This window comes from Osmia lignaria, chromosome 13 (assembly GCF_051020975.1).
Source record: "Osmia lignaria lignaria isolate PbOS001 chromosome 13, iyOsmLign1, whole genome shotgun sequence".
NCBI lineage: Eukaryota > Metazoa > Arthropoda > Insecta > Hymenoptera > Megachilidae > Osmia > Osmia lignaria.
In genome coordinates, this window is record NC_135044.1 from 144533 (window position 1) to 170081 (window position 25549).

Sequence of the window (25549 nt, forward strand, 5' to 3'; positions counted from 1 at the left end):
GCTTTTTATTGGAAACGGAAGCGTTCTTAAAAGGGACACGGCGAGTCGCTACTTGCAAACGGACTTGAAGTAGGACGCGTTTTTTGAATCGTACGTCGTACGTATATGTATGTAGAATTATTTACGTAATATTAATAGTAAATAGTAAATAGTAATTATGTCAGATCATAATAAAGACGTTGTTCTTAAAATAAACAAAATCAACTTAGAATTGAGAAAAAAATTGGAAATGGTTTCCAAATGGAGAGGTACTACATTCGTACAAATCTATTTTACATATATGTATTCGTGATTTTAATTGTAATTATTATTTTCTATCGTTTTTAGTTGAATGCGCTCAGTTGCAATTAGAATTCTTAAAGTTATACACTCCAGAATGCCTGGAAATTTTAGAGTCATTTAAACAAACTATGGATACTACCGATAATATTGACTCAACCAACAACAAATCATCGATCTAACAGTATATATACTTATTTAATATATCGTTAATAAGATAAAAAATGAAGGAATTAAAATGCAATTATATGTTGAAACATATTTATTATATTTGAATATAGGAGTGACACATAGAATGTAGCGAGTGTTTCGATAACATAAAGATATAGACGATAGGTAGATTTTTCTATTATCCAATCGCATAGAAATTTATACTGTAATAGAATAAATTGTCCCTTTTATAAATTTCATGAAATATCCTTCGATGCTGACAAACTTGGACAAGATGGAAGTAAATTCTTAATTTATTATTAAATAGTAGCACCAGAAAGTAATGGAAGCTGTCGAATAGATCTAAACGGAGGTATGACGAAAATTTAAATCTTTCTCAATTCGGTGTTTAACATCTCTTTTTATAATGTATTTTATTATACAATTGATTTTGTTTGCGAGGTATCTAGCCGAGTTTCATAAGTGATTTGTTTTATCGACAATGATCTTTATTCGACTGTATATTCTTTAAGAAAAGAAATTCAATACTCGTTCCTTCTTAAAAATGAATAACAAAAGTTTAGTCAGTAATTATTGTCTTTCATCTTTCATCGTCGTATTTATTTCGAGTCGACTAAAGAAAATAAAGAAGAAAAAGAAAACACCTCGCAAATAGAAGAATCTATTTGGTATTTTTCTTAAAATTCTATTATACTGTATATCTCTATTACACGAAGAAAATTTCAATTTCAACTAGTTTTCTCAATATTTGTCTCGAATCGACTTCAATGTTCGTTCAATCTCTTCTGACATTCTATAATTTTTCTATCTTAAAGAAAATGAGGGTCAAGTTAATTTAATTGAAAAGCCGAAAGCATTTAGACCGATCCATGTATACGTATGTATGTATGTAAACTGTTGTTTGATTGCACACAAACTATACATATATTGTTATAAGGAGAATACTAAAAGTTATGGAAAATAAAGCTCGATTCGAGGTCACATATATGTTTTCTCAACGTGACGTGGACGTCGTGTCTCACCGATATCGGTGTACCGATATTCCTTCCTCCTTTCTTATCGATCCATTTGCTGAGAGCCGATTGTTTCGTAGCCATTGTTCGGTCGTTGACCACCGTAAGGATAGCGAAGATAACGATGCAGGTAACGATAATGATAACGTCGTAAACAGGACTCGTTGCCGTTTATGCGACAGTGTATAGAGACTGCTGGCGGTGGTTGCAATCGTGACAATATTAAAGCTCTCCTTACACACGCTACTATTCCCTTTTGTCCTTCTTCCGCTTCCTGAGCATTACATATCCTTACGGTCTCCATATCGTAATAGCTTAAACATTCTTCTTCTAGATCATCTTGAACCTAAGGAGAGAGAGAGAGAGATCAATTTACAAGCTAAATTCCTTATCTTCTCAAAGAGAAATGAAAGTGATAGAAGAGTACTTACACAGGCCTTGCAGATTTGCAACATCACACAGGGCAGATAAAGCATCTGTGCCTCATCTCCGGCCAAACTATCCGCGGTTCTACATCGTTTTTCAATTATTTCCAACGCTGGACAGACTCTATTCTCCTCAAAAGCTTCATCGTTCTCGACTATATTGTTGCTTGTACGTTTTTCACTAGCCTTGCCAGCATTATTATTCTCCCGAAAACTAGACGTTTGATTGTTCTGGGAACGAGCAATCTTTTGCGATTCTATTCGAACAGCCACATTATTCCTCAGTTCATTCAGAGCTTTTCTCACCTTCTCTAGAGAGTAGGCAGCAGCTATACGAGCCATTACTTTGTCTTTCACCTATTCTCAATCGTTACCGTAACGTTAAATAGAATTCTGACGATAATCTAACGTAAATATGTATGTACCTTCTGTAAGTTTGTGGCATCTTCCGAGTCTGCATATCTTAAAGCATCCTCGACAATCAAGTCCTTGATGTTTTGTCGCTGCTGCTTCGAGTTCATTTGTTCCAGTTTATCTTTTCTGTCGTTAGTTTCTTTCTGATAATCCCGGTGATCGTTCGCTTTCAGATTCTCAACCATATTCTAGGATAAAAAAGAAAATTCGTAGGTCAACGATAAACGTTAATACCCGAAATACGGTGAAATATTTCACCTCGTAATAGCGCTGTAACATCCATTCGTCATCTTGGTTCTGCGTTTCTGGACCAGCCATGAAACTCGCTTTCTTTCTTCTTCGATCGATGCCAAAATATTGAGACCAATCGACGCTCTTTTTTCTTACTTCGATCGATTTAGATTTGTTAGGTTTCGTGACGTTCTCTTTTTGACCTTTCGGCGGTGGAGTGACTTTTGGAGACTCTGAGGAACTCTCGTGTTTGTGCTGATCATCGTGATCGTGATCGTGATCGTAATTCTGAGTGTGATTTTGATTGTCTGTAGTAGACTGAGTACCAAACAGTGCACCCAAATCCTGCGCCACCTTCAAACGTGTATACGTATTTAGAAAGGTATTAAATAAAAATATTTCTTAACCAACTACTTACCTTAGGATCTGTAACTTGTTTCTTGACTGGCATGGGTTTTGGACTCCTTTTAGCTACAGGATAACGTTTCGCCATACCTCGATACGTTTCTAAATCACGTCCTATCGGATATCTCCCATTCACGTTCCTACGTTCGGCTAAAGGGGAGTATAACAAGTTTGGATCTCGATTAAACTCGTTTTCATCGGTTTCTCTCTCCTGTCCTCGGAATAAAGATTCTTTGTTCATCAGTTCACCCCAAGACATTGGAGCAGAGTTTCTGTTACGAAATATGTATTTCAGTAGAAACATCCCTATACCTATTCCTATCCCAATTGCTACCGATATATGTATAATACTAACTCGTAAAGTTTATTGCCGCGATCGCCTCTGTATCTATCGTACTGCATTTGATGAACGTCCATGTATCCTTCATCCCCTGTGTCGAGATTATACGATGTACCATCTTGCAACTCTTCTAGGAATAATTTCACCAGCTCTTTATTGTCTACGTTCAATCGGTCGGAACCTCTTTTGCGGTTCGAGGTTCGCTCGCGTTCTCGAAACGAAGACGTAATTGGTTCTTCCTAAAATATATCATAGTTCATTTTTCATTTCCTAAAATCCTTAAGTTAAATTAAAAGAAAGAAAATTACTTGTTGAGGGATGTTCTCAAGATAATCGATCAATGCTCTTTCCAACAGCTTATTGTTTAAATCTTGAAAGCCATTTCCCACCGTTTCGAGTTGTCCACCGTCTACAATGAAATTTCCTATCAGCTCTGTTTCATATAATATGTAGATAGGAAAATGATATCCAATTCAGTTTACCACTGGGCAAGAATTCGATTTCTTCATCCTCTTCCTCGAGCACCCTGTTATTATCCTCTGGACGTTCTCTGTTGAATTTTCTCTCATCTTCAGCATCATGATACTTGAAAGATCGAAGATCGTTGTAATATTCTTGGCTGTCCAAAGACCTTTGCTTTCTAGTAATAGCATCCAGCGCGGTCTTCAACGACTCCTCCATCGTCTGATGAGAAGTGGGAGCCAGCGCGGTTGCTGTTCCCGCAATTAGAAACGCTAACAGCCATTCTTGTGGAAGCATTGTTTTCTTTAACAAACGAAAGGATACATCAACATCAGACACAGCACGCGATATCGCGTTGCCAATTGCTTAACTCTAGAAATGCTAATAAAGTTTAATCAAGTAAAAGGTAGACTGATATAAATTCCGTTGAGAATTCCTGCTGGAACGTCACGGAAAAGAAATCGTGTTAGCAGTTCCCCTGTATAATCAGCTTTCAGTCGCGATCGATTCCGTTCAAAGGCCAACGAATAACGTTTCGTTAAAGATGCAATAACGAAATCTACTGATAGAATCGGGTAAATCGGCTGAGATTCGTCGGGTACCTTATATAAATACATATGTCAAGACGCTAACAGATGGTGAAGCAAAACACGAGACATCATTGACAGAATCATCGGAATTGAAAAATTTATGTTACTTCTTAGTAATTACAAAGGAGACTGAAACAATTAAATTTCTATTTTCTTCGTTTAACTGAAAATGAAAATGAAAATGAAAATGAAAATATTTTCTGCATCTCGTACAAAGATTGGATTTTAACAAATTTCTTCTTTTTTTTCATCAACGAATCGCGTATCCTCGATATTCTTATCTTTCTCACAAGCTAAGAGAAGACAATTGGTATTAATTAAATACGACGATGATGAAGATAATAATAATAAATCTACCCTGGTAACTAGGAGAGCAACGACTTACTTACTTTTAATGATTCATTCGAGTATCACTAGTCTCTTGGTGGTGTATCTTTCACGCGTTGCTTATATCACAGCTTCTCCGTCGTTTGCTTGGTTCTTTGCAGCTTCATGAAATTTTGTTGGACTGTGTGTGTACCATGGTTACCGGTGACGAGGCCTTTTTATATAGGGGCGGCCAGTGATCGATAGAAACGCGCATGGATCTAGCTGTAGAATGGCAAAAGCGGCAGCAACAAGTAAAGGCGTGGGGTGTTGCCTGAGAAAATACAGGCGGACAGCGACAACCCTCAAACCTACGTTACGTACTTACTTACATACATAAAGATGGAACAATAATAATAGATGCACGCGTTTCATAGGACATGAGAAGCCGAAAATTGATTAAATTGCGGATAATGAGTTTCAGCATTTTCCGTTCAAGTCGAAGAGACGATAACGTTCGATCTTCAGGATGTAGGACAGTGGAGCGTTGAATATTTTTTACGATTTATGTTGATCCAGTGATACCAATTTCGAAGGGTGTTTCTGAAAGACAAAATGATCTGGTTGAAAGTGAAGATGCAATGAAGATCGTTAAAAAGAAAAATTCTTTAAAATTACGTTTAAAGATAATCTTTACGTTTAGAGGAGTAAACACAGTTTTCTCTATTATATCAATCACAGTGTCATAAGCTTAGATTGAACAAAGAGACTTTGGACTTGGAAGAGTCAGCTTTTTACGAGAAAAATAGATCGATAAATTCCGTTATTTTGAGGTCACAGGATAATAATTTATTTGAGAATTCTTCCTTCGACTTGCGGATATTAAGCATTCTTGGTACTCCATTCTTGATATAGAACTCATTGTCAGTAGTCCACTCCACTACATAGCTAAAAGAAAAAATATACATATACATATATAATAAAATTAATGATACATACAAGAGCGAAGTAAAGATTTATCGAATATCTAAGACAATAAAAAATGTTGAAAAGGGTAGTCGACCAACGAAAAGGACAGAAAGTTGGTGAAACTTGTTTTTTCAAGAATATTTTCATGAATTCGCGTTGCGTTGCGTTTCGTTTCTATGGTTTCATCACCTTTTCTGCCTATTTATCGAACGACGCGTGTCACTTCCATTAGAAGGAATGCGACCACCCGTATGCGCGCGACCAACAAACGTTGTTCTCGAGAATTCATATGTATGCTCAGCCGCAACGTATACTTATTGTTAGTTTTTTAACTCTGGAAGATAGGTAGTTAACAATTGGATACGACAGTCTAACGATCTAAAATCTAAATCTAATTGTAAGTGATAGAAAAATGATAAATAATAGTAGGCTCTGTTACTTTTCATTCTTCAAACTAAAACTGAAAAATCTAATAAATTCTCTGACTTATTTTCACTTTCAACGTCTCCCGACGTAAATACATATACGCACAAGTATCTGTATTGTATTGCAACATCGACTCTTGACGGTAATTTTCCGAGTTATCTACCTCTAAAAGATCTAGCAGTTTCTATACAATTTTTATCCAGTATTACATCGATAAGCGATCGTTCATTATCAGGCGATAACAGTAAAAAAAGAAGCACAATGGCTCGTCGATCAGTATGGAATAGTATCAGAAAGACCTTCCAAGCATGATACCGCTCGAATGAGATTTCTGAGCAAATCTGGATCACCTGACAAACGAAACAAATTCCACCTGTTGGTTGACTCTCTAGAGTCCTTGGACAACTTAAACGACCCCTTGAGTGCGCAAAGTGACCTGTTTCAGCATATATCTTCACGGTCGTTCGCTGATCGATGATCCGTGTAAAACGTTCGTGTCCTCTAAATTTTCGTGCATGCCGTCGTGATCGTAAGAGAATCCGATGTTACCATGTGAAGGATGAAGGATTAATGATCACTCGTCAGGAAGTAGAAAGAAATGCACGTTAGTGCTTTTAATAGTGTCACATTTTCGACATCGGCTGATCATCGTACAGGTAGGTGTTCTTTTTCTTCTTTCTATTTATCCATTCTCCTCTTCGTGACGATGTTTACACCTACAACCGTTAGTAAAGTGTACCGTTAATAGTTTGAGTGATATAAAAATTTATCGAAACCTAAGATCATAATATCATAAGAGACTTGCTTCGATTTCCGGTATCCCCACTCTTTCTTCCCGAACGATTTCTGGAATAAAGAAATCAATGTAAAAAAAGAAACAACAGGCTACAAGATATGATATTTACTTACAGAAAGAAATCATAGAAATTTTCAAAGCATGGAGATGCAACAGAACGGACCAAATTCATCGCCCCCTATTTTCTCAAATCCCACTGTTATCACCGCACAACCGCAAGGTGAGCGTAAATGTATACAGAGATATACAGAGTTTTCAACAAAGAAACATCCTAATAGCATAAAAATCAGAGAAATTTTTTTCCATCATTTTAACACGTCGCAGGAATAATTATTCTTTTATGACATTTCGTAAGGTAAACGTACGTTACTGTTATGTTAAATAGACTTTCGGTCGATACCTACCTAAATGTATCTACCTATACGAAAGATTAATAAAAAGAATCACACCAATTTCGTCAGGAGATGTTCAACAGCCAAGAAGACCAATTCCTGTCAACACTTTGGACTGGGTATCAACCACGCGATCGCAATTGAATGCCCTCTCAGGAAGCCACTTCTTGGGCAACGTGGAACAATTAGAAATACATCAGATCGTCGATTTGAGTACATGTTCGTAACTCCTTTAAGTATAAACGAAAGTGTAAGCGAAATTTTTCAAAAATGAAAGGCAAAAATTTCACTGTTATTCAAAAATATTATAGTAATAATGTTAAGTATATTAGACGCGTTCATTGCAACCTGTGCTAGTCAAACGGGTAGAATGAACAATCTTCCTTTTAATGTCCTTCATGCCAATTGATGTTGGATAAATAATGCATACTAGGTTAATAATAATAATAATAATAATAATAATAATAATAATTAAGAAACATTGATGAACTTTGTGTTTCACTCTAGTACTCGGTAGATCAGAAAAAGGACTCCAATACCGAGTTAAAGTACCAAAGGCCGAAACGCTATTCTTAGCGATGGAAGCGAGATCTGAAAATCGAACAAATGGATTGAGTTGGTCAAAATGGATTCGTAGAGACTGTACGTTCAACATTTTAGATCAATGCGGCGAAGTAGCGTTCGTTATGAGAATAAATTCACAGTGGACTTACACCTTAAACAAATTATACGTGAGTGGAACTTTTATCTACATATAATATATATACATATGTATAGGTACATATGTACATGTCAGCAACTTTGATGCAGAAAATCACAGTCGGAAGCTCGAACCTGATCGGAACAGTGGAAGAAAATTTCAGTATATTAGGTCCAAGTTTCACGGTTTACGATTCGATGCGAAAACAACTTTGCAACATTTACGGTCCAAACGTTTGCGGCTGCTGCATGTACAAAGAAGCACAATTCCAAGTATAGTTCATTTTAACGAATGAAAAAGGATACAATTATACCTTTTACAATCTATGTATTTGCATGTTATTTCATTTTTCTCAATCGTGTTCAGGTAATTGCTATTGACGGTACTCATCAAATTGCATCCTTGATGCATCAATGGGATAACACTCTTCACGATTATACTTTATTAATCACATTTCCCGCTGACATAGATATCAAACTAAAAAGCTTACTTCTAGCCGCAGCATTTTTAATGGCAAGTATTCAAATTCATTTATTCCGCCATTTATTTCAAACACTTGTTTTTCTTACCACACGTTTCAAGGAAGAATGTAAAAGTTTCACGAAAAAACTGATGTATGCATGTTTTATCAAACTTTATGTCTACGTTACCGACTGTATATTCTAAGCAAGACATATAGTTGTATAACAGATTTTAATCAATCACATTTCAATGATGTAACTATCTAATAAGTACAATCTACTCATTATTCGTTTTGAAAATAACGTGTAAATATTGAATTATTCAAGTTTTTATGTCGTGAATGTTATTTGAAATGCGATTAAACTTTTTATAGGATATTACGTTACAACAATATAATATTACATATGTATTTTACAGGAATATATATACTTTGAACGAGTGGGAAGAACATCGTAAATTTGAGAAAATAAATGAGAGTATCTATTTCACCTACATTCGAATAGAACGTTAATTTAAATTAGTTTAAAAAAAAAACATATTCATATATAATATTAATTAAAATTAAAAATTAATTGACAATGTATTACATTTTTTTAATTATTTGATTTAGGAAAATAGCTAATCTAAATTGTACACTTCGTATCTATCGGACACGATAATAACTTCTTTTTATTTATCTTATCACGGACATAACTTTTATATGAATAACAACTAGTCTCTTTTACACAGGCTTCTTCTCAATATATATTTTCAACGTTTATAGATATTTACTGTATAAATATATAAATATGTAAGTACTAGTGTGTATATATATATATCAAAACATCGACTACGCACAAAATTATGTATCAATTATAAAAATAAAATATAAACTAACTGTGTTTATTGACATCGATGAAAGTAAAACCTCTGTTCCGTTCTGTTAGATATTTTTGTATCAGAAACAACATATTATGTACTACATATATACATATATAGCCTTTTATACTTGATGTCACGAGATTCCATAACTGCGAAAAGACCAGTTTTCGTTCTTTTCTGCGCATTGTCGCTCTGATTGGCGATACTTCCAGCGGAAGTGGAAAGCGATTGGCGGATCGCTTTCCCCCACCATCGCTGCGTTCCCCCGCCATTTTCCAACCTGCGCACTTAGTTATGGACTCCCGTGACATCAAGTATATAATTACTATCTTTTATTTTCAGATTAAATTATTCGATTTAACATGGATCTTCTGGCTATTATTGGTTTAATAGTTGTAATTTATTTTCTTGTATATATGATATTCCCTTGGTTTCTAGATTCTGATATAAATCTTGCTTTGTACAAAAAATTTGGAAAACCTATAGGTGAGTAATTCTTAAACGTATATTTCATTTTTATTTAGTTCAAAATCATTCTTGTGTATTTTCATTTTGTATTTTGTAGCTTCTTTACAAGGACAGGTAGTATGGATAACAGGAGCATCGAGTGGAATTGGCGAATACCTTGCGTACGTATTAGCAGAAGCTGGTTGCAAATTAATTTTAACAGCAAGAAGAGAAACAGAACTAGAAAGAGTAAAAGCTAATTGTATTCAAAGTACATAAATGAAAAATAATTTTCTCTACAACTTACTTTACTGTAAGTATGTTTGTTTTTAATTGTTTTTATTTATTTTTAGAAAATGTAAATTTACAAAGTTTAGACATCGAAGTACTCGTGTTAGATGTCAACAACATAAGCAACCATGAATCTGTATTCAATCACATTATTACCAAATTTGGAAGAGTAATCATAAATTGAATTCTTTTTATTTATTAAGTCAATTTAGTGTTGGATATTTATTGGATTGTAAATTAATTTTAGTTAGATATATTAGTAAATAATGCTGGACGTTCTCAGAGAGCGGAATGGGAGCAAATCAACTTGGCTGTTGACAAAGAAATGTTTGATTTAAATGTCTTTTCACAAATAGCTTTAAGTAGACTAGTGGCAAAATACTTTCTTCAAAAGGGTTCAGGTCATTTTGTAGTTACTTCGAGCGTTGCTGGTATTGTACCAGCACCTTTTTCTGCTACGTACTGTGGAACTAAATACGCGTTACAAGTTAGTTGTATTAAACTGTTACTATTACAATTTAATACACGTTATGTGTATCTAATACACATTTACTAATAACATCTCTTTTACAGGGTTATTATGACTGTTTTTCTATAGAAAAAATGGGTAAAAATATCCCTGTTACAATGGTATGTCCAGGACCTATTAAAACTAACTTTTTATCAGAAGCATTTACGGAAAAACATGGAGAAGTAAGTTTATATTAATCTTGCAATGAGATGTTTCAATTGCATCTCGATACATTCTTTTTCTAGAAATATGGTGAAGAAGCGAATAAAAATTCCGAAAACAAACTCAGTGCTGAACGCTGTGCTACGTTAATGGGGATCGCAATAGCAAATAAACTATCTCAAGTGTGGATTGCTAAGCCACGTATACTTCAGTTGATATATTTGAGAATGTACTATCCAAACATAGGAAGCTGGTACAGTATTTTATACTATCATGTTTCATTGCATATGTTTCATAATCGCATTACATTTCAGTATAATTAGTTTGTTGGGACCAAGATTTATACAACGTCTACGAGATGATAAACCAACGCTTAGGCAAGAACAATAAATATATTATAATTTATGTTACAGAATGTTTATTCCTTTTTTTTAAACTAATTCATACTGTACAAAATCTTCTTTCCATTATCTTGAGGGAATTCAAAACGTAGTTTTTGAAACAAGTTCAAATAAATTTAACAAGAGCAACTTACTACGATATGAAATCATGTTTCTTTCTTATTTCATTTCTGTAGTTTTTTCCTCTCATTATTGCGTTTTTAAATAGTTTACAATAAAGTTCTATAGCACAAGTTGTATCATCGTTTCCAGGAACAGGATAAGTTATAAGATTTGGATTACAATTTGTATCAACAATGCCAATTGTAGGTATAGTCATTTTGGCCGAATGTACCACTGCTACGTGTTGGTGAACGACAGATTCCATAGTATTAAGAAATATGCACAAATCTGGTAATCTAGTAATTGCTCCAAATTGAGTTTCAGAATTTGTAAATATTCCATGTTTCCACTTTCTAGTATGCGCGTATTCCTTACATTCTTTTGCAGTCCGTTCTACTAAATAAGCAATTTGAGGATTTTTTGCTATGAACAATATGATTCCACCTCTAAATGCTATATGAGCAGCAATATTTAACGCTTGTCGTAACAACTCTGCAGTTTGATCTAAATCAATTATTAAGTGTCCTAGTCTTGAGCCAAATATAAAAGGCTTCATACGATCATCCAAGGAACCTTCCTTATGACCAAAATGTACTCTTGCGTTAAATAAGTCCTGAACTGTAAACATATTATGAACACGAAAAAAATCTGAATGATCCAAAGGATTTTCTTCTTTTATAATGTCTGAAACTAATACATTGAACGCATAAATATTAAATATGCACATTTTATACGTAATAAATATGAGGATACTTTTACCATCTGCAGTTTCTTGCTGAGGTTCAAGTTTTGTCGATAGTGGGTGCCTAGGAAAACATGTAACCAATGGTTTTAGAACATTCCTTCCCTTCCTCACTATAACAAAATATAAACTACTTAATATTTATGTGTATACACATTACATTTGTAGTAATTAATATGACATTTACATTGAAATGAAAATGTCCTGGTTACAAAGTAAGTCATCTCGACAAATTTTGTATGACACACTAATGAAAAATTATAATAATAAACAGTTTATAGATTTTTTTTTTTGCTTAATAGGTTAGAAAAACTGTACTGCCGGTATACATGAAATCTATTTCCTTGTAAATTCTAAACAAAAACTAATAGAAATTTAGTATGATACATTTCAACAATTTTCAATAAATTGTTATGTACTGTAGTTCATTTTTATTTGGACGACACAAGAAAGAATTAACTCTGATATATATGTATACATATATTTACAAAAGTTATACGGAAGAACGCTCTCAACATTTTTTATCACGTTCGCGAAGGGAACGACGCGACCTTCCTTTCCGACGAAAACCGGTCGGTAACGTTCCGAACATAGAAATTTCTGTAACGTATGTAAGTATATACTTACTTACAAAAAATCAGATGTAAGATGAATCGGGTTAATATAATTAAAAAAAGAAAGAATATTTCTTTTGAAACTTTTTGAAATAAACAATAAACACTTAACTAGTAACTTTTTCAGAATCACGCATTCCTATTCGTTACTTTTTACTTACGGTGTTTTTTATTGGTCGATGAAATAAATAACAAAAGTATTTAGCGGGGCTTTATCGTGTTTCTAATTTTTTACAAAATACATTCATATTTATCAAAGTTAACTTGTAAGAAACTTATAAAAGTTGCCTCCCATTTTTTCAACTTAAACCAGAAAGAGTTAGTTAGAAAGGAATAAAGTGACGTCAGGAGAAGTCGCGTGATCATTCTCGGGACTAAGGACTGGTCGGAGGTATTTCATATAAACAGTGGTGTTTGTTAAAAATCTGATTCGAACTGGTAATAAATTTTTGTAGGTAAGAAGGAAGTGTTGTTTTTTGAAAGAATAATTTCTGTCCGAGAAAGACACATTCGATTCGGAAAATGGATGTTCAATATTTTCTACGAAAATCGAAAATCGTTCCAAGTTTCTTTTAGAGAAGAAAACGGAGCCACGCAATGAGAGTTACTGGTAAGAAGATTTCCCCGCACCACAATCCGTACGCAATAATAATCGTTTTAAGATTCGAGGCTTATACGTAGTGCGGCGCGTACTAAAGTTCGAATTTTTCCGGCGCAGCGGTAGGTGTGCGTTGCCCTTACGTCTCTCTTCCCCTTTCATTCACTCTCTCACTCTTTCTCTTTCTATCTCTGTGTGTATGTGTATGCTACCACAGTAGACTTTTGCTGACGACCATTACAATATTTTTCCTGGCTTTCTCGTGGCGGTTCTACGATAATGCCAAATTAACATGATCACGTTTCATAAATATGAATTATAGGATAGAACCGCAGTGACAGTGAGGATTACCACGACAAATTTCCATGTGTGCTTAATGAATGACATATACGTGGTGTGTGCGGGACTGTTGGTGAGACTTAAAAATTTGTGTTCTTTTACTTCATAAGAAAACTTTAGTGAAATAACTGTCGAAAAGATAGAGTTATAATCGAGGAAAGAAGATTCACGTAGTGTCGTAGAATGACTGATCCAAAAATCGAAATGCATTATACGCCACCGAGCTCGGACACCATTCAAACAAAACCCTTTCCCATTCGAGGTAAGACATTTATAAATATTTAGTGATTTCCCTGAAATGAATATCTAAAAATTAAGTTGGAATATTCGGTTCTGATACTGTTATATATTCTTTTTTACTTTTTTACACTTTGTCTTCTCACATGGAATAGAATACCTATCAAATTTTCTAACACAATCGAATATAAAATTTCAATTGATCGTATAACATGAATTATTATTTATCGATATGTTTCGATACAAAATCGTTTGAAATTGTTATTTTTATAAAAAAATGTAATTTTTCTTCATGCGCGCTACTCCATCATGTAATCACTATTCAGAAACATAACCTGAAAAGGTGTAACATCTCGGATCGCGTGTAACCTAAACGACATGATTGGTAATATGTACGAAAGGATTATATTAAATGACTGATTTTTATAGCAGTACGGAAGCAATCGATATAGGTATTAAATTGTATCTGACACCATAAAAATGATCTTTATTGTTGACCTTGATCATATATGATTAATCTTCAGTATTAATAGTTTGGTTGAATAGAAACATATATCTTTATGTATATAATTTTATACGGTTCGTGTGAACGTTTTTACCATTGCCTGTACCTTGGTCTTTGCTCGATTATTGCCACCAGCTAAGCGATAAAATTAATCTTAAACGATTAGACTGCAATTAAAAAACGATGCAAATAATAACAGATAATAAAATATTAGCATTAAAAAAAGAAATTCGATTTACACAAGCATGCTACTACTACTCGTGATATCTTTTATCTGATCGAAATCTGCGCGCGCATTTGATTTACAATTTGAATCGATTCGAATCGATTCGATTCGATTCGATTCGATTCGATTCGATTCGATTCGATTCATTTTACCGCAGAATCAAATTCGATTAACCACAAGATTTAAATAAATTAGCGAACATTGGCAAGTATGTATTTATTAATAGTGTCTAGAAGGAATCGCGTAAATTTCTTTGAACAGCTAATTTATTCTGATCGTCTATAAATCTAAGGCACGTTGAGCGGTTGTGTTGCAACACGGACATAAATTTTAATTTAATATATTTGTTCAGTTTTTACGACATTACGTTTATATAGAATATCTTAATGAAATTATTTCATGCTAAAAGCAAATATACGACCGTGGAAGGGAGCTATCAGTATGATAGAAAAAAGCAATAAAGATAACCATAAAAAGATATATCTACATTATGTGTGTGTGCTTGTATACATATACATATATGTATGTATGTATATATAATGTAAAGATAAATAAAAAGCAAGTTGCGTTCACGCGATAAACGCGATACGAGGTCCATGTTGTTATGAACCGGTTAACCGTAGCGTTGTGCGGAAATAACAATAACTAGATATCGATGCAATCACTTCGAAAAGGAATTTTTAAATTGACATGGATCTTACAATTAGATTTCGAAGTGAACATCATATTGTTGGTAATATAATTTTTTGTAGCTTTTGGACGAGAAGCGACTGATAACAACGATTGTGTTTAACAATGAATTTTTTTTTGTTTTCAGGTGAACGAGCAAACTTCGTAAATAAGCCCCATGTGATCGCGATGGTTGGGCTGCCAGCTCGCGGCAAGACTTACATATCCAAGAAATTGTGCAGATACCTGAATTGGATCGGTATAAATACGAAGGTGTTCAATCTCGGAGAGTACAGGCGGCATGCAACTACCGCGTATCAATGCCATGAGTTTTTCCGTCCTGATAACATAAAAGCGATGGCGATACGTACCCAGTGTGCAATGGATGCTCTTAAGGATGTTTGTCAATGGTTGGAGAGCGGTGACGGTGAGGTAGCCGTATTTGACGCGACCAATTCCACGATAGAGAGGCGTCAATTAATCAGGAATATCGTTGTCGAGAAAATGGGATTCAAGCTATTCTTCGTCGAGTCCGTCTGCAACGACCCGGAGATCGTTGAACAGAATATCATGGAAGTATGGAAATGCACCTGAATATACCTCTACATATACCCATTAAGTTTAATAGATGACTAATTTTAACGAATTAATTATTTCAGGTGAAAGTGAGTAGTCCAGATTATGCGAATATGAACAAGGAAGAAGTGTTGGCTGACTTCATGTTAAGAATCGAACACTATCAAGAGAAGTACCAGCCGCTGGACGAGAATCAGGAAAGCGATCTCTCCTTTATGAAGATCTACAACACAGGGGAGAAAGTACTGGTCCACAAACACGAGGGTCACATACAAAGTAGGATAGTTTATTACCTTATGAACATCCACATAGTGCCACGTACGATCTATTTGACTAGGCACGGCGAAAGCGTGATGAACCTCGAAGGTAAGATCGGCGGGGACTCGGAGTTGAGCGAAAGAGGCTGGGAATACGCCAAAGCATTGGCTACTTATATCACTAACCAGGATATACAGGTGAGGAGAGTTACTATACATATAGGTGAAAGAGAAAAAAACACATTCTCTTGGAAGGAAAAGAATGAAACTGTTCTGTTTACAGGGTTTGAGAGTGTGGACCAGCTGGCTGAAGAGGACCATACAGACGGCGAACGACGTAAACGTACCTCAGGAAAGGTGGAAAGCGCTAAATGAGATCGATGCGGTAATAAAAGACATGACACAAAACACGTCTGTGAAATGACATAACAGACGTTATTTTAAAGATTAAAACATTCCGTTCCTTAGGGTATCTGCGAAGAAATGACTTATGAAGAAATCGCGGAGAAGTATCCAACAGATTTTGCTGCTAGAGATCAAAACAAATTCTCGTATCGTTATCCAAGAGGAGAGAGTTACGAAGATTTGGTTGCGCGGTTGGAACCAGTAATCATGGAGTTAGAACGACAGGGTAATGTCTTGGTGGTTACTCATCAAGCGGTTTTGCGATGTCTACTCGCTTACTTTTTAGATAAAAGTGCGGGTAAGTATTCATATTTCACACCTATTTCTTTGACTTTGTACTTTTTCTTTTCCTTTTCCTTTTCCTTTTTTTATGTTATTACATAAACATAATGTATGAGAAAAAGAATTCATTTACGTTGCATAAAAGATGCATGTACGTAAATGCGAATCAGGAATATCAAATTGATCAAGTTGCGTAACCTTCGACATTTCAAAATTAAATAGGAAAATAGAGATCAAGATGTGGATGACGTAGCTGTATGCGCAATGGAAGTTCAAGATACCCTCGTATTCTTCTTTACATAATTTTATTACCACAAATTCCGCGTAGTTTACTTAACTTGATTAGCGTTAATTTTACGCAATCCATTGGAAGTTTTATTTAAAGAAGCCTTACTTAATAAACTCTACCACGTACAGAGCATTCTACTCTGTCCTTTTTTTAATTGATGAAAATTACCTTTTTTTTTTCCGTTATAGATGAATTGCCATATTTACAAGTGCCGTTGCATACTATTATCAAACTAACGCCGGTTGCTTATGGTTGTAAAGTGGAACACATAAGGTTACCTATTGATGCGGTGGACACACATCGACCGAAACCAAAGGTAGCAATGATTCAAATTGTATAAATGTTTTTCTACCCTGTAAATATTATCCTACGCGTATGATAGTTTTGCTGAATAGAAAAAGAGAAAAAAAGATATAATCGAGACAATCCTATCTACTTCGCTATTCATTGAATAAAACACCTAAATTCCTTACGCTCTTTTATGTTTTAATGTTCCCAGAGTGCCTGACCATTAGTGGATTAGGACGATTTTCTCGTATTTAATTTTAATCTAATGTTGTCTAATTTTAATCTAAGTTGTCTGTTCTTTTTCCACTTATCAAGCTTTGTAAATTATAAGAAAAATTAGCGCCGCATGCATTTCTTTGTTAAATAAGTCCAAGTACACAATCTAAGACGTCGTACCACGCACGCATGTATTTATACGTATTTATCCGTATAAAGTAGTGATCGTTTTGTATAAATAAATGTTAGTAGCTTGTTGAGTAGCAAGTTACGGGAATACGTAAAAAGAAACACTCAAGCAAGAATTGTAAATAGAATTATTTACAATTAATTTTTGTTGTTAAATAAATCCTGAATACCCTGAATGGTAAATATTTACCTGTTTGTATAAATGTAAATTGTTGGTAGTAAATAAGTGTTGTAAAACGTAGAGCAAAAAACAAAGTTGTGTATTGTATTCGTGTTGTTATGTGTGTCTTTCAACGGTACGACGTAGCCATAAGATTTATCGTTAAGAAAAATCTGCTTGATAAATTGCACTGGCAAATTACTGTTTTTTATTCTTTCTCTGTAGATGTATGTAGTAATTTAGAAGCTGCCGCTTAATCTAGCTGGACCTTTATGGAGACAATTGTAACGGCCCTTTTATCAAACTCTTTTCAGATTCCAGGATATCTAGAGGAACGATTCAAAAGGAGAGGAAAATTTCTTCGCACGTGATAACAACGACGTTTATAGCACGGCAGAGCTAATTGTTACGATTGTTACGAGGTGCTGAAGACGCATTCTTTTGGCAGCTGGCTGCCTTTGCGCATCCATTTACTTCCTATTTTAAACAATTTAGACGAAATATACCTAACAGCATCTAAAGCTGTACCTTGTACAAGTTACGTGATCGACAAATTTTTTTCTGTTTTTAAAAAATTACACATTCAACAAATGTTAAAACGTTTTATTCTGACTCTTACATCATCGAGTTCACCTTTGGAGGAACCCAAGGATATTGTATGCGATTTCATTTTCAGAAAAGTATCCGGTGGATAATCTAGACTGCGTGTAACCACTTGCGTACATACATACATACATACATGTATACATTAGTGTCGAATCTATCTTGATGATCGTATTCGAATTAGCGAAAATAAAAAAATAAAACGAATGCAGTTGCTTCAAAGTTTACATTCTACTGGTAAATTTGTAAAATATTTTACACTGTTCAAATCGTGATCAATCGCCGCAGATACCTCTTAAGAACATAGTGGTTATATAATAATGTTTTAACTGTTGTAAAACAGACATGCTTTATTCATATTATATGTTTTGGCAATTGTCAACTTACCGAGCTGTGTATATTGATCAGGAAATAATTAAGAACCGTTAATACATTATATAGGGCTAGCGTCCTACACAAGAATCATATTTAAAAGAAGGTTTATTGCCTTATACAATAATCTAGTTGCCTGTTTGAGGGAATAGGTTCCAGAATATTTTTGTCAAAGTGATTACACAGTGCAAATCATCGACAACTTTTTAAAGCATAATTTATTTCAACAGAAGTGTACATATTTTTTTAATGTCTTTCACGACAGAAAAAATAAATATACTTGATAAACAATACTTTCTCATATCTTAATTTTAATATTTTTCCTGCATAAGAATTGTAATTGTAATTGTAATTGTAACTGTAATTGTAAAATTCAGTGAAGAATAAATAGTACGAAACTTTTTCGTATTAAACGCGCGTTTTGAATAAAACAGATGCGTTATAGCAAATAATACTGGATAATACTACATCCTCGTATAAAAATGTGAAACACTTTGCACGGTAACAGTCTATCGTAGGTTGGCGGTAAGAGCAGATTACTTTGATATATCACTGTTCTCAGATAAAGGCTTCATTATGAAGCCCTTACTGGCTTCTCGCGTTGATTATAATTTAATTGCAAAATTAAATTTTCCGCCAAAGGATAGGGATTCTACGATTCGACTGTGGCGCCATCTATACGAATATGGCTGAAACTACTCAACAACTTACCGACCAGGTTTCGGGAACGCCGACGACGCTAGCGCCATCTATCAAAAAGTCGTGGAAACTGTTCGACGAGTAGTTTCCGCGACATCCCGATAGGTGGCGCTGGTGTCGCCCGCGTTCCCGAAACATGGTCGGTAAATTGTTGAGTAGTTTCAGCCGTTTCTGTATAGATGGCGCAACAATCGAATTTTAAAAAACCTTTAGGACGGCATTTTATAAAATACAACTTTGTTACAGTTTATTATTGAAATACCAGTATTGCTACATGTATACATGTGTGTATTTATTCTAATACTTGTTAATTAAAGATTACATTATAATTATGAACGTTCATATATCTATATAAAATCAGAAGTATAGAATACTCTTAATATACATAATTTTAAAAATACTTATGTACAACATGTTTTGTAAGCTTAAGAGCCAATTAAGATCTTAATCCGGGTATCCTGTATAAAAATTCTCCATCATCATCGTAATAACAATCCTTTATCCTATATGTCATACCTTCCTTAAATGCGTTTTTAGGAATTTTTATACGTTTTGCATAATCAAAGTTTGTATCCATAAATGAAATTCTTTCTTTAACATAAGTGTCTAAACCTTTATGTTCAACATAGGTTTCTGCTATTACTTGGTTCTGAGTTTCATTTTTAACTACTAAGGTATTTTCATTCGACGTATTTTTCGTAACGCTATTACTCTTTTCATGTTTTGTAACATGTTTCGTGGCATTGTCCAACATGTTAGAATTTATATCTTCTGAACTTGTGGATTCTATGTGTTTCCTATAAGTACTTAATAGCACTTCCTTTTCTTCTCGAGAAGTCCCATCCAGATCATTCAACTTCTTTTTCATAAATTCAGTAAAAATTAATTTCCCTTCCTTTCTATCCTCGCATCTTCTTGTTTTAAGATCCATTTCATCAACCTTGTTACCTTCTTCCATGTGTACCTCTACAACTTTCTTTCTATCTGTGATAAGTTTTCTTTCAATCTTTTGTGGAGCATTATCAACACTTTCTTTTACAATAGATGAAAAATAATTAGTTTTTGGTTTTGGAAGTACTATAGGACAAGGTACAAATCTTTCGAGTGCTTTTCTATCAAGTAAGCTGATCTTTCTATTTCTGAATTTCATCAGATGTTCTCTCAAAGCAGGATTCACAGTTAACTTGCCAGTTTTAAAATTCTTCCAATTTTCAATAACTGCATTATCATAATTTATTATTCTTTCTACTGATTTTGGTTGCCAATTTGATGTTAAAACCTTTTTTATAGTTCCAGGTAAAGCTGGAAAACTCTCACTTAACTTTTCTGGTGTCCACTCAGTTGGATCACTCTGATGTAGCGTCTTTATTTGATCTCTTTCACTGTACGTAAGAAACTTTGACTCTACTTCTTTAAAATATTTACTTTTAACAATATGATATGGCAGTAATTCCTTATTTCTCTCTACTTTCCTAAAATATTCGAAGATATGAATTGATACCTTTAAATATATGCAATATACAAACGCTACATTGTAATTTAATACTTCCTATATCTACCTTTCCCGCATTGCATCCAATTCAGCTACCTCTTCAAACTCAGACTCATATATTTCAGGGTCATTTTCACCAAAATCTTCAAAATTGATTCTAGAATGTCTTTCTTCTTTTATTAATTCTACCTTCTTTCGGATTCCAGCAGATTCGAATGTAGATTTAGTACCATATGTTCTTAATAATTTAAGCGTTATTGTTTTAACACCATTCATTTTGGAGTTTATATTTTTTTACTGTAATGTTATTCTAAAATTATTTACATATAAATTTGAAAACAGCAAGTTATAACAGTGACTACAGATACAAAAGACTTGACATATCTTTGTTTTCGAGGGATTAATATCCATAGGGTTTCAGACACCCCAAGATGAAGATAGGCAGTGACTACAGATCCAACAAGACTAGAAATGCCGTTGTTTTCGAAGGCTAATTTTATTCCTCTTTGATGAGCTTGTTAATAAGCAGAAAAAATAAATCCGGAAGAAATTAGAGGACGATTATTATACTGGTTGTGCCTCTTCATAAGACCAGATTCATCGAGGGGTGTCAGGGACCCCAAAGCAGTTATAGATTAGTGTTTGCGCTTTATAATACATATGTAAGATACGAATGAGAAACGAATAACTAAAATGAAATAGCTGAGAAAAGAAATAACCTAGAAATGATATTATATGAATTAAATAATAACTCAGCTGCTTTTTTCAAATGATTTATTTACCAAAGTGCATCAAGTGATACAAGTTTGTCAAACTATCCTTCCTTTTAATAACGCGGAAACATGCTGTAAGTGACGCTGAGACGTTGTACGCATGCTTGAAAACAAGGCAGAAAAATGTTAAATACGTAAGTACTCTTACAATGATAGTACCACGCTATCGATCGAGCATCAAATTTTTGTTAAAAATTCAAAGCAAAGATTATTTACATTAACTTCAAGACGTTCGTTGAATGATAACCACATGATTAGCGCCAGTGTTGGTCGCCGTGGGGTTTTAGTCAGTAAGAATCTGACACTCCCCCGCCGCCCGCCCGCACGGGTCGGCGGGGGGTCTTATGCAAGATTTCCCCACGTTAAAAAAAAAAAAAAAAAAATCGTTTACACCTCTGCTTTCCTTACATCCCCGCACTCCTTACATCCCCGCACTCCTTACATGCCGCCATCCCTTACACCCCCGCATTCCTTACATCCCTGCACTCCTTGCATCCTTGCACTCCTTGCATCCCTGCACTCCTTGCATCCTTGCACTCCTTGCATCCCTGCACTCCTTGCATCCTTGCACTCATTGCATCCCTGCACTCCTTGCATCCCTGCACTCCTGGCATCCCCGCACTCCTTGCATCCCCGCACTCCTTACATCCCCCCAACCCTTACATCCCCGCATTCCTTACATCCCCGCATTCCTTACATCCCCGCATTCCTTACATCCCCGCACTCCATACATCCCCGCATTCCTTACATCCCCGCACCCCTTACATCCTCGCACTCCTTACATGCCCCCATCCCTTACACCCCCGCATTCCTTACATCACTGCACTCCTTGCATCCCCGCATTCCTTACATCCCCGCACTCCTTACATCCCTGCACCCCTTACATCCTCGCACTCCTTACATGCCCCCATCCCTTACACCCCCGCATTCCTTACATCCCTGCACTCCTTGCATCCCCGCATTCCTTACATCCCCGCACTCCTTACATCCCTGCACTCCTTACATCCCTGCATTCCTTACATTCTTACATCTCTTTTGTAAGCATCCCATTATAGCGCCCTCTGGCGGCAAAAAAAACGAACTAAAGCTTGTCCAAATTTTGGCCCGCTGGCGGGAAAAATTTGAACTAAAATTTCGACCTCGAATCAGCGCCATCTGGTTTTCGAAAAAGGAACTAAATCAAGCGGCGATTTTGGCCCTCTAGCGGCAAAAATGTGAACTAAAATCTCGACCTCAAAGCAGCGCCATCTGGTTTTCGGAAAAGGAACTAAATCAAGCCGAGATTTTGGCCCTCTGGCGGCAAAAATGTGAACTAAAATCTCGACATCGAATCAGCGCCCTCTGGTGCCGGAAAAAAGAACTAACTTACCTTTACTTACCTTTACTTAAAGCAGTCTTGTTAATATATTTATTATAAGGGATGCAGAGATATGAGGAATGTAAGGATGAAAGGCATGTAGGGACGAAAAAAATGTAGGGATGTAAGGGATGAAGAGAATGTAGGGATGTAAGGGATGAAGTGAATGGAGGGATGAAGAGAATGTAGGGATGTACGGGATGAAAAGAATGTAGGGATGTAAGGGATGAAGAGAATGGAGGGATGAAGAGAATGTAGGGATGAAAAGAATGTATGGATGATAATAATGTAGGGATGGAAAGAATGTATGGATGAAAAGAATGTAAGGAATGCTGGGATGAAAGGAATGCAGGGATGTAAGGGATACTGTGATGGCCTTGGCCTATAATGAGGGATAAAATTATATAAATAACTGGAGAAAGTAAAATAAATGGGGTACTCGGCTGGGACCCAGAAGAAGGATATTATCATAAATGTTATTCCCCTTCGATGAACTTATTTAATAAGCAAAAAACGTAAATGAAGTAAATTAAATAAACTCTGGAAAAAAATTATACTGGTTGTGCCCTCTTCATACGGACCTGATATCATCCAGGGGTGTTAGGGACCCCACTGCGTTAATGACATCCTCTGCGCACCGACCTGATATCATATTGGGGTATTAAGGACCCCTAAACGCAGGTGACTATCTTTGCATACCAATAATATAGCATCCGGGGTGCCAGGGACCCCGAAGCACCAGTGACACTGTTTGCATACCGATATATCATCCTGGGGTGTCAAGGACCCCAAAGCACCGGCGACACTCTTTACTTACCGACACTACGGCATTCGGGGTACCTGAGACCCCGAGGTACCGGTGACACTACATACCGATAGTTTGCCATTGGGGTGTCAGGGACCCCAAGCAACTAGCGAAATATAAGACCTAAAAACGAACAATTCGTGAAACTCGCTTGTTCGGAATAGTGATGGGTATGACCGGATTTAGCGAAATATAAGACCTAAAAACGAACAAATCCTGAAACTCGCTTGTTCGGAAGAGTGATGGGTATGACCGGATCTAGCGAAATATAAGACCTAGAAACGAACAAATCGTGAAACTTGCTTTTTCGGAATAGTGATGGGTATGACCGGATCTAGCGAAATATAAGACCTAAAAATTTTGCAAAAATTTAAATAAAAATTATTTTTTACGAGATTTTACTTACCTTTACTCGAACCAGTGGCCATGAATATTTTATTAATATATTTATTATAAGGGTTGAAAGGATACAAGAGGTATAGGGAGGATTCAGGAGTGTAAGGGATACAGAGATATAAAGGGTACAGAGATGTAAGGGATGCAGACATGTAAGGAATACAGGGATGCAAGGAATGCAGGGATGTAAGAAATGCAGGGATGTAAGGAGTGCAGGGATGTAAGGAATAAAGGGTTGAGCCTTGTGAGACAAAAAAATAATAAATAACTGGGAATAAATATTGTCTATGAAATTATTGTACAATATAGGTACATGTTTGTAATAAATTATTATTAAAATTTGTTAATTTATATAATCATGACTATATGTTTTTGATCAATACACGACAAAACAAATTTACACTCATAATAAAGAAAATGTTCATTCATACATGTATATCTGTAGTACAGTTATCTTACTATCAAACGGAAAGTAATTAATTTTTTTTTTTTGTATTTTTCATTTGATGTGTAAAAATAAATATGAAATATTTACTTGTTACAATAACAATTGTTCAGTTTCATGCTGCTTTTGACTGAGGCATGTCCAGACTTCCACATCTGTAGTCGCTGCTGCATCCCTTGCATTCCTGTTTTCTGTATATCTCTGCATTCCTTGGCTTTATTATGAAACCCTTGCTGGCGTTAATTATTAATTCAATTGCAAAATTAAATTTCCCGCTAAAGGATAGGGAGTATACGGTTCGATTGCGGCGCCATCTGTCGGGGCTTTGCGGAAACTACTCGTCGAACAGTTTCCACGACTTTTTGATAGATGGCGCTAGCATCGCGGGCCTTCCCGAAACCTGGTCGGTAAGTTGTTGAGTAGTTTCAGTCATTTCCTTATAGATGGCGCTACAGTCGAATCGTAGACTCCCTATACTTTGGCGGGAAATTTAATTTTGCAATTGAATTATAATCAACGCAAGGTGCCAGCAAGGACTTCATAATGAAGCCTTCATCTGAGAACGATGATATATCGAAGTAATCCATTCTTACCGTTGCGGTGCGAAGTATTTCACATTTTTATACTGGTATAGTGCAGATGAGATTCGTTGTTAGGGCACAAATTCAAAACTCCTTGAAAACAAAGGCACGTCTATTCTTAGATCTGTAGACACTGTTCTAACTTACATACATATATACGTAATTTGCAAATTAAATCAATTCCAGCTGTAAAGATCGCTGAGAACAGCTTTTGGACTCAAACAACAACGTTGACTGCAACTCTAACGAAGCAATTGGTTTTAGTAAGTGTGCCTGCA

The 25549-nt window shown here is 35.3% G+C and overlaps 7 protein-coding genes and 1 long non-coding RNA gene across 31 annotated transcripts; 4 read left to right on the forward strand and 4 right to left on the reverse strand.

Annotated features, from left to right (window-relative positions):
- The first annotated feature begins 55 nt into the window (after window positions 1–55).
- LOC117610278 (uncharacterized) lies at window positions 56–6687 on the forward strand. Of its 3 annotated transcripts, XR_013063311.1 has the most exons (4): window positions 57–248; window positions 328–463; window positions 561–615; window positions 725–814. XR_013063311.1 is itself a non-coding variant. In XM_034337489.2 (3 exons), the coding sequence occupies exons 1-2, from the start codon at window positions 158–160 to the stop codon at window positions 459–461; spliced, it is 225 nt and encodes a 74-aa protein (XP_034193380.1). In that variant the 5' UTR covers window positions 56–157; the 3' UTR covers window positions 462–463; window positions 6267–6687. The 3 variants fall into 3 exon arrangements, 2 of the variants coding, with proteins under 2 accessions (XP_034193380.1, XP_076547926.1); XM_034337489.2 differs by lacking the exons at window positions 561–615; window positions 725–814 and adding an exon at window positions 6267–6687 and having other exon boundaries at window positions 56–248; XM_076691811.1 differs by lacking the exon at window positions 561–615 and having other exon boundaries at window positions 56–248.
- On the reverse strand, window positions 1444–4073 carry LOC117610271 (uncharacterized). Its single transcript, XM_034337473.2, has 8 exons — window positions 3761–4073; window positions 3587–3687; window positions 3294–3517; window positions 2952–3210; window positions 2561–2887; window positions 2314–2490; window positions 1895–2245; window positions 1444–1809 (listed from the first exon to the last, which is right to left on the reverse strand). Exons 1-8 carry the CDS (start codon window positions 4035–4037, stop codon window positions 1507–1509), a joined length of 2019 nt encoding a protein of 672 aa, XP_034193364.2. The 5' UTR covers window positions 4038–4073; the 3' UTR covers window positions 1444–1506.
- LOC143306027 (uncharacterized) lies at window positions 4584–9567 on the reverse strand. 17 transcript variants are annotated; one of them, XR_013063324.1, is made up of 9 exons: window positions 9259–9273; window positions 8144–8163; window positions 7933–8053; window positions 7232–7810; window positions 6941–7098; window positions 6837–6877; window positions 6382–6747; window positions 5315–5584; window positions 4602–5239 (listed from the first exon to the last, which is right to left on the reverse strand). It is a non-coding gene; the product is annotated as an uncharacterized LOC143306027 (long non-coding RNA). The 17 variants fall into 17 exon arrangements; XR_013063322.1 differs by lacking the exon at window positions 9259–9273 and adding an exon at window positions 8233–8371; XR_013063315.1 differs by having other exon boundaries at window positions 7933–8163; window positions 9259–9567.
- Window positions 6546–8585, forward strand: LOC117610274 (phospholipid scramblase family member 5). The gene is made up of 6 exons (XM_034337482.2): window positions 6546–6687; window positions 6943–7047; window positions 7289–7438; window positions 7727–7950; window positions 8030–8191; window positions 8286–8585. Exons 1-6 carry the CDS (start codon window positions 6630–6632, stop codon window positions 8583–8585), a joined length of 999 nt encoding a protein of 332 aa, XP_034193373.2. The 5' UTR covers window positions 6546–6629.
- LOC117610275 (dehydrogenase/reductase SDR family member 7) lies at window positions 9568–11108 on the forward strand. The gene is made up of 7 exons (XM_034337484.2): window positions 9568–9728; window positions 9808–9960; window positions 10043–10149; window positions 10228–10467; window positions 10554–10673; window positions 10737–10906; window positions 10968–11108. Exons 1-7 carry the CDS (start codon window positions 9605–9607, stop codon window positions 11041–11043), a joined length of 990 nt encoding a protein of 329 aa, XP_034193375.1. The 5' UTR covers window positions 9568–9604; the 3' UTR covers window positions 11044–11108.
- On the reverse strand, window positions 10179–12446 carry mRpS2 (mitochondrial ribosomal protein S2). The gene is made up of 3 exons (XM_034337488.2): window positions 12086–12446; window positions 11916–12011; window positions 10179–11846 (listed from the first exon to the last, which is right to left on the reverse strand). The coding sequence occupies exons 1-3, from the start codon at window positions 12120–12122 to the stop codon at window positions 11188–11190; spliced, it is 792 nt and encodes a 263-aa protein (XP_034193379.1). The 5' UTR covers window positions 12123–12446; the 3' UTR covers window positions 10179–11187.
- Window positions 12447–12878: 432 nt separating this feature from the next.
- Window positions 12879–19026, forward strand: Pfrx (6-phosphofructo-2-kinase/fructose-2,6-biphosphatase). Of its 6 annotated transcripts, none has more exons than XM_034337477.2 (8): window positions 12879–12967; window positions 13433–13711; window positions 15235–15662; window positions 15746–16117; window positions 16203–16304; window positions 16388–16622; window positions 17084–17211; window positions 18063–19023. In XM_034337477.2, the coding sequence occupies exons 2-8, from the start codon at window positions 13633–13635 to the stop codon at window positions 18117–18119; spliced, it is 1401 nt and encodes a 466-aa protein (XP_034193368.1). In that variant the 5' UTR covers window positions 12879–12967; window positions 13433–13632; the 3' UTR covers window positions 18120–19023. The 6 variants fall into 6 exon arrangements, with proteins under 6 accessions (XP_034193368.1, XP_034193366.1, XP_034193371.1 ...); XM_034337475.2 differs by lacking the exon at window positions 12879–12967 and adding an exon at window positions 12974–13122; XM_034337480.2 differs by lacking the exons at window positions 12879–12967; window positions 13433–13711 and adding an exon at window positions 12976–13122 and having other exon boundaries at window positions 18063–19025.
- A 673-nt stretch (window positions 19027–19699) lies between these two features.
- Window positions 19700–21428, reverse strand: LOC117610220 (uncharacterized). The gene is made up of 2 exons (XM_034337345.2): window positions 20982–21428; window positions 19700–20894 (listed from the first exon to the last, which is right to left on the reverse strand). Exons 1-2 carry the CDS (start codon window positions 21188–21190, stop codon window positions 19859–19861), a joined length of 1245 nt encoding a protein of 414 aa, XP_034193236.2. The 5' UTR covers window positions 21191–21428; the 3' UTR covers window positions 19700–19858.
- Window positions 21429–25549: the final 4121 nt, after the last annotated feature.